We start from the raw sequence: 8,146 nt of genomic DNA on the forward strand, positions 1-8,146 counted from the left end.
TAATTTTCTTTTTTTGTGATGTCTTTGCCTGGTTTTGGTATCATAAAATATATATTCTTAATAAAATTAAAAAATAATTTTATCTAATGTGATTATAGAAAATTCAATACTAATATAGTCTTACTGATTCAGCACAGTTATTTTTGGGCTGTTCCTTAATATTTTTATTTACATGAATTTCCATGCAAGTTCTATCATTCTGGAGCAAAATGTTACCAAGGAGACAACTGTAAATTTTCTCATGATGATCTGACTAAAGAAACAAAGAAACTTTTGGACAAAGTGAGTAATATTTTTGTAACTTGGTTATTAGCTCTCACCGCAGATTCATTTGAGTTGAATAGCTTACTTTGAGACATTAGTGCATGATAGGACGTATCATATTTTACAAAACCCTACTGAGAAATTGAGGATTTATTGTATGTTTTATTCTGTTAATATAGTGTGCTGGAAAAGCAGAATTATTGGACTAGGGAATTAGCAGTCTTTTGTTCTTATCTTTGTTCTGCCATTTAATAAGCTAATTTACTTTGGGCAGTATCCTTACCACTTTGAACCTCATTCTCTTTGTCAAAAGTGAGGAATTAGCTGATTGATTTCAACTTGGGTATTAATATTTTTCTAGTTTACTGGAAGTCTTCACTTTACTGAAGTCTTCACAGTTTTAAATGTGAGGAAGAGAGGTTGTTTTGAAACAATATTTTTTTTCCCACCTATTTTATTTTATTTAAGTATTTATAAGTCATCATGACATAAGTTGTATATTTGATAATTTTAAAACATTTTTATTGTGGTAAAATATATATAACAAAAAACTTGCATTTTAATAATTTTTACATGTGCAGATTCAGTGGTATTAATTGTATTCACAGTGTTGTGCAACCATCACCAGTCTTTATTTCTAAAATTTTTCCATCACTCCACACGGAAACTCCGTACCGATTAAGAAGCAATTCACCATTCCTCCGCTCCCCATCCCCTGGGTAACCACTGTCTACTTTCTATCTCAATGCACTTGCCTATTCTAGATATTTCATATAAACAAAACCCCACAGTATTTCTCCTCTTGTGTCTGGCTTATTTAAGTCAGCATAATGTTTTCAGGATTCATCTATGTTGTGGCATGTATCAGAATTTCATTTCTTTTTATAGATGAATAATATTCTATTCAGAATATTTTTTAAATTCACAACTACCTGCTACTAATCCCAGGGGAGGGGGCAGAGAAAGCAGGGTGAACCACTTACTGAATCTCTTCTCCTTCCCGTGACAAGTGCCACCATCGCAGGGAATGGTGCCACCAGGCTTCTAGGCCCCCAAACCAGAAACCCATGTCTCCATAGCTCTGCATGATAGGCCCTGCCCACCTCCCCTCCATCTTTTGTCTTTTTTTTTTTTTTAAACAAACTTAATGGTGTACATAGTTTGAAATGAAAAAAAACAGATCCTCACCCTGCTCTTGATTTCTGATCCTTAACGGTAACCACTTTTATCTGTTTTATTTTCAGTTATTTATTTTGATATTTCTGAGGAATACTTAGGCCATTGTGTTTTCCTCTTTAAATATCATCAATTTAAATATTCCTATAGAAAGTATGGAGCCCTGGTGGCACAGTGGTTAAGAGATACTTCTACTAACCAAAAGCTTGCCAGTTCAAATCCACCACCGCTCCTTGGAAACCCTATGGGGCAGTTCTACTCTGTCCTGTAGGGCCACTATGAATCGGAATCGACTCGATGGCAGTGGGTTTGTTTTTTTTTTTTTAATAGAAAGTATAGATTTAGTTCATAAATCTATACTTTCTATATGGATTACCCTTGTAAATAAACATATTTTACCTTCCCACTCATCTTCCCAAAAAGGTTTTAATAAAATTTTTGGCCAGAATTATATTCAGAACTTATGAAGTAAATATGCAAATATTCTTCACAGTTGAGCCGTGATTTTATGTTCTTCCTTGTACGAATTTGTATTATCTGGAATTGTCTTTTTTCCCTATATGCTTAGTTTTCTCCACACCAACTATGAGTTTATTTCCAAACTCTGGCTGAATCTGACAGCTCCCTTCCAACCAGTTAAACAAGTGGATATGCTGTCAATTCCTTTCTTCCCCCATGACATCATTCCTGGAGCTGCCCCCTATCCTCCTGCTCCACCCTACACTGGTTGCTTTCTAATTCCTATTCAGCAATATCACTTTGGAGAGTCCCTTCACCTACTTCCTAGTGGATTCCCCATTTCCTGGATCCCATGTCTGCCTCTTTCTTTACTTCCTCATTTTGGTGGAGAGTATCCTTCAATCCCTTCAGGTAAACAGAAGCGTGGATAGAAAATTCTGAGATCTCAGGTGACAGACACTGCTAGTTGCCTGCCAGATACTCATTCCACCCTTCTTCCTAATTTTGCTGATTTTAAATATCAGGGATAGAATAATTCAGTACTAGAGCTAGATGAGACCTTAGAGCCATGGTTTTCAAACTTGGCCACACACTGGATCACCTGGGGAGCTTTAAAAATACTGAGGCCCAGGTCCCACCCTCAGAGATTCTGGCCTAATTGGTATGGGTACAGCCTGGGCATGGGGAGTTTTAAAAAGTTCCCCCAAGTGATTCAAATGTGCAAACAACTTTGACAGCCTCCACGTTAGGGGTTACTTGTTTCTGCCTCATCACTTTTAAAATTAGGCAACTATGGTATGGTACCCTGAGGTCACAACTTTCCCCCAACTACAAAAATCCAATTTTACTGACCCCTTGTCCAATGCTCCTTCTTGGTGTGTGAATTAATATTTCTTTTTCCATTTTTTTTATTGTGCTTTAGATGAAGGTTTACAGAGCACATTAGTTTCTCATTAAACAATACACATATTGCTTTGTGACGTTGGTCGCCAACCCCACAACGTGTCAACACTCTCCCCTTCTTGACCTCGGGTTCCCCATTACCAGCCTTCCTGTCCCCTCCTGCCTTCTCATCCTTGCCGCTGGGCTGATGTGCCCATTTAGTCTCATTTTGCTTTATGTGTCTGTCTAATCTTTGGCTGAAGGTTGAACCTCAGGAGTTACTTCAGTACTGAGTTGAAAGTGTGTCCACGGGCCATACCCTCAGGGTTTCTCCAGTCTCTGTCAGACCAGTAAGTGTGGTCTTTTTATGTGAGTTAGAATTTTGTTCTACATTTTTCTCCAGCTCTGCCTGGGACCCTCTATTGTGATCCCTGTCAGAGCAGTCAGTGGTGGTAGCTGGGCACCTTCTGGTTGTGCTGGACTCAGTCTGGTGGAGGCTGTGATAGTCGTGGTCCATTAGTTGAAATAGTAATCTTTGCCAACTATTTTTAGGTGTTGAATACTGATGAAGAACCCACAAATGAAGATGAAAGAGAATTAGAAGAACTTAGAAAACGTGGCATAACTCCTCTTCCCAAACCACCTCCAGGAGTTGGGCTTCTGCCAACCCCACCAGAGCATTTTTCTTTTTCTGAACCTGAAGATGATTTTCTGACAGATCTTTCTGATGATTTCAAGAAAATTCCATCTCTTTTTGAAATAGTTGTAAAACCTACTGTGGATTTGGCACACAAGATTGGGAAGAAGTAAGTTAAAAAAAAAATGGCAGCAGCTTTTTTTCTAAAAATTCTCATTTAAAAAATGACTTGCATTCCACAACCGTGTGGTCAAACTCAGGTAGAGACAGCAGATCGCGGCAGGCACACAGATCGCTGCTCCCCCCTTTCTCTTTGTTCCCACCCTCTGCTGCCTGCCGTCAGTGCTCTTCTCTCTGGAACCCTCACATAGCTTCAGTAATCCGGAAGGGCATTCCCAGGTGCTTGAAATTGTCATTCCTGCCACCTGGTTATGAGACTGCATTGTAGTTTATTAATTTCTTCTAACTACCCCATTGCCATCAAGTTGGTTCTGACTGATAGTGACCCTATAGGACAGAGTAGAACTGCCTCATAGGGTTTCCAAGGAGCAGCTGGTGGATTTGAACTGCCGACCTTTTGGTTAGCAGCCGTAGCTCTTAACCACTGCGCCACCAGGGCTCCATTTCTTCTGATAGTGGGTAAATATGTCTCCAGCATATCTCATTTTTTTAGAGAAGTATTTCCTTATTGGAGCAAAACTTCGGTGTAAGTTTTCCAGGATCCAGATTAGCATTTTATAACAACACCATTCCCAGGGTCTGTGCAGTTGGGCCTAAAGTCCCATTGTTGACTTTTAACCCTGAACACTCAGGGAAGTGGTGGGTCTCAGCAAGTGAGAAACAAGAAGTCTACAGCAAATATCACAATTAATGTAAACCATTAAAAGTATTTCTGTTAAAGTCAGGAAGAAGACAAGTATGTCCACTATTTTGCTAATATTGTATATTAGATCCTACTCAATGCAATGAGAGAAAGATATAAAAGGTATGAAAATTAGAAATGGAGAGGCGGACTCATTATTTCATCAGTTTCCCTCAGTAAATCGAAAAGAACCAACTGACAGAACTATTAGAAATAATAATTGAGTTAGCAACATGCCAGAAAGAAGAGCAGCATTCAAAAACTAAAAGCATTTTTGTGTGCCAGCGATAACCAATTTGAAATTGTAAAAAAAAAAAAAAAGTTGTATGTTTATATAAACCAGTTGCCATTCAGTCGATTTCTGTTCATGGCATCCCCATATGTGTCAGAGTAGAACTGTGCTTCATAGGTTTTTCAATGGCTGATTTTTTGAAAGTAGATCTCCAGGCCTTTCTTCTGAAGTGCTTCTGGGTAGAATCGAGCCTCCGACGTTTTGGTTAGCAGTCGAGCTTGTAGGTTTATACAGTATGATTCTAACTGTATTGTTTAAAAGTCTGTATATGTCTAGAAACAGGACTACAAGAGAACCAAGAAAAAAATGTATCTCTGGGTGGTGGAATTATATGCCTTTTTTTTCTCCCATACAACAATTTATGCATACATTGTTATATGACTCTAATTGCTTTCCCCATACTGTGACAGCACACTCCTCCTTTCCACCCCCGATTCCCCATGTCCATTCAACCAGCTCCTAACTCTCTCTGTCTTCCTGTCTCACCTCCGGACAGAAGCTGCCCATTTAGTCTCTTGTATCTTCTTGAGCCAAGAGGCACACTCCTCACAAGTATCACTTTATGTCCCACAGTCCAGTCCAATCCCTGTCTGAAGAGTTGGCCTCGGAAATTGTTTTAGTTCTGGGCTGATAGAGAATCCAGGGGCCATGCTTTCTGGGGTCTGGGTGGTGGCATTAGAGGTGATTCTTATTTATCATTATACTTTTCTATATCTTTCACAATTTCTATAATAAGTATGTTTTAGAACAGCTAATAGTAAGCAGCAATTATGAAAACTGTGGACTGAAATGAGGGCAAGGCACATGTGCAGTGTTTCCATCTGTGGGTGACATGGAGTAAATTGCTTCTTAAAAACATAGTAGTCTCTTCTGATATAGAAGAAACACTTTACCAATATCTATTTAGAAGTGTAACATTCTTCTTAAATCTCTTTTCTTTGAACTAAGAGACATTATTCTTTTTTGTCTATAGAACACCAGCATGTTATAACAGTGCCTCACCACCAGGACCACAATTTCAGGGAAGCAGCCCACACCCTCAACACATCTATAGTTCTGGGTCAAGTCCTGGACCTAATGTGTCTCAGGAACACAACAGTCCTGTGATGCACCCGGGCTCCCCTGGACATCACCCGTGTGCAGGAACTCCTGGTCTACCTATGCCACAGAGCCCACCTTTGCCGCCTGGCCCGCTTGGAGTTGTAGGCACTCACAGTCAAGCTGGAGTACTCGTCCAACCAGGTCCACCTTTGATACCACCTAGTATGAGTGGTTCTCACCACTCCTCGGACTTTGAAGGACACACGATGAATGTATCTCTAGAAAACCACTCTTCTCCAGGTTCATTACACCAGCAAAGTCCTGGTGAAGTGCAGCGCGACACCAGTTGCGAGTCCCTACAGAAGCCGGCTGAGTGTTATGGGCATTACTATCATCATGCTGTCCACAGTCTCCAGCTTCCCAGTAGCTCTGGTGGTAAGTTGACACTTTAAAACAGCTCATTTCTAATTAAAACAAAGTAAAGCTCTACCTTTCGTTAAAGGAAAAAAATGGTAGGAATGTATGTTTTAAATAAAACTAGGTAAGATGTTATAAAGTTAAAACCTTCAAATATATTTTCAATTTAACCAAACTTTTGAAATAATACAACTTAATTTGATAATAAAATGTGATTATTAGAGCTTCAGTTTCTTATAACTCACAACAGTACCGTCAAGTGGAATTGGTAGTGGAATTTAGTATTCCCTATTTAGTATTATTATTATTATTACTCCATTTAGTACTCTCTAGTGCTAAATCAGAGCCCTGGTGGCACAGTGTGTAAGTGGTAACAGCTGCTAACCAAAAGGTCAGCAGTTCAAATCCACCAGCCCCTCCTTGGAAACCCTATGGGTCAGTTCTACTCCGTCCTACAGGGTTGCTGTGAGTTGGAACCGACTTGATGGCAACGACTTTGGTTTGGTTTTAGTGCTAAATCAGTGTCTGTCTCTTTCTGTGTTACAAATATAGATGAAATATGGCATGGTGAATTTGCCCAGCATCAGCCTCCCATTGTTCAGGACTCACATAACCACAGGAGTGGGTGTGACGGCAGCAGTTTGACGGCCCACAGCCCTCTGACTGCACCAGGTCTCCTCCCTGCAGTACAGAGGGCACTTTTTCTGAGACTTACTCAGAAATACCAAGAAGATGAAGAACCAAACAGCACTGAGCCTCACAGGGCACCAAGCAAGGAAGAAGGTGTGTCAGGTGTTATAATAGCATCTTACCTATTTTATGGGCGTAGGCTGTATGCTTAAACTTATGTATTAGTTGAATGTTATTTTTAATATAAAAAGATAATGTAGAGAGAGTGAGTTTACCTTAGTATTTTTGATATTGATGTATTAATTCATAATTGATTAGTTAATTCAGTTAAGCATGAGAAAGTTTTAAGCATCCAGTTCTTTTTCTGAATTTCAAAATTAGTATGTTTGGCCACTCTTAAACATGAAACTTATGAACAACTGGGTAAAACTAGATAACACTAGGTAGCTAGAAACTATTATATAAACATTATTTGTTATACGTTAAAAGAAGGTAACATTAACTCTTCTTTTATCTAATATCACGAGAGAATGAGTTCTTCCTGATAAGTGAATTTCCTCTACAATTTAAATTTACTCCTTTAAGTGATAAAACTTAATTAAAGAAACATTTTATGGCAATTTTTTCTGTAAACTCTTACAGAGTCTTTTGTTTTCATAAACAAAACTAAAACTTTTCTAGATGATATAAAATTTTATAATATTATGATGTAGTAGTTAAGAGGTACAGCTGCTAACCAAAAGGTCAGCAGTTGGAATCTACCAGGCACTCCCTGGAAACCCTATGCGGCAGTTCTGCTCTGTCCTTTAGGGTCGCTATGAGTCAGAATCGACTCAATGGCAGTGGATTTGGTGGTTTTTTAAATTATATAATTCATATTCTATGAGGGTTTGCTCTATATACAGAAATAATCTTGTACAGCTATTTTTTGTGTTTGTGTTTATTTTTATAAATTTTAATGCTTTTATGAATTTTATTTCTCTTTTGATGAAAAGCTATTAACTATCATTTCCTATCTAGTATCTGTTTTCCACTGACCTATCTTTACTGTTCAACTTTCCTTCTATTAATATATTCACTCTCATTCCAAAAAGGATTTAAGACTGTTTACAAAATAGATTGATATGAAAATGAAAAGAAAATAAAAGTAGAAGCAACTAATACTATGAGGAGTAAAATTACTATGCAGAAATATTGGAAATAACTGCAGCAGGTCCTGGAGGTCAAAGAGAAGAGAAGATCTAGTTGTCTAGAGGTGGTTTATCTAGACAGTGAGATCTGAGTCAAACTTTTTGGCATTGTGATACAGCATATGCTATTTTAAACCACACCCCCACCCTAAATACCAGTGCTTGGTTTATAAGCACTGCTCTGGTCAAACTCAGCACGTAACACCAAAGATCCAGGTAGTAGAAACATTTGTGAGCAGTGAAATTAGGTAAAAACTAGAATATCTAGACTAGTCTACTGATACAAAGTATTCTAG

General features: G+C 38.5%; 1 protein-coding gene across 3 annotated transcripts in view; it reads left to right on the forward strand.

Annotated features, from left to right (window-relative positions):
* The window catches only part of ZC3H6 (zinc finger CCCH-type containing 6), a 98,317-nt gene that overhangs the window by 83,755 nt on the left and 6,416 nt on the right, over positions 1-8,146 (forward strand). For 2 of the 3 annotated variants that reach the window (XM_023742810.1, XM_023742809.1), the window contains exons 8-11: positions 173-282; positions 3,334-3,587; positions 5,546-6,048; positions 6,583-6,813. In XM_023742810.1, the coding sequence (XP_023598578.1) occupies positions 173-282; positions 3,334-3,587; positions 5,546-6,048; positions 6,583-6,813 (1,098 nt within the window). The remainder of the gene's footprint in view (positions 1-172; positions 283-3,333; positions 3,588-5,545; positions 6,049-6,582; positions 6,814-8,146) is intronic. The other variant, XM_023742811.1, reaches the window with a different exon arrangement.

This window comes from Trichechus manatus, unplaced genomic scaffold (genome assembly GCF_000243295.1).
Source record: "Trichechus manatus latirostris isolate Lorelei unplaced genomic scaffold, TriManLat1.0 scaffold00219, whole genome shotgun sequence".
Classification (NCBI taxonomy): Eukaryota; Metazoa; Chordata; class Mammalia; order Sirenia; family Trichechidae; genus Trichechus; species Trichechus manatus.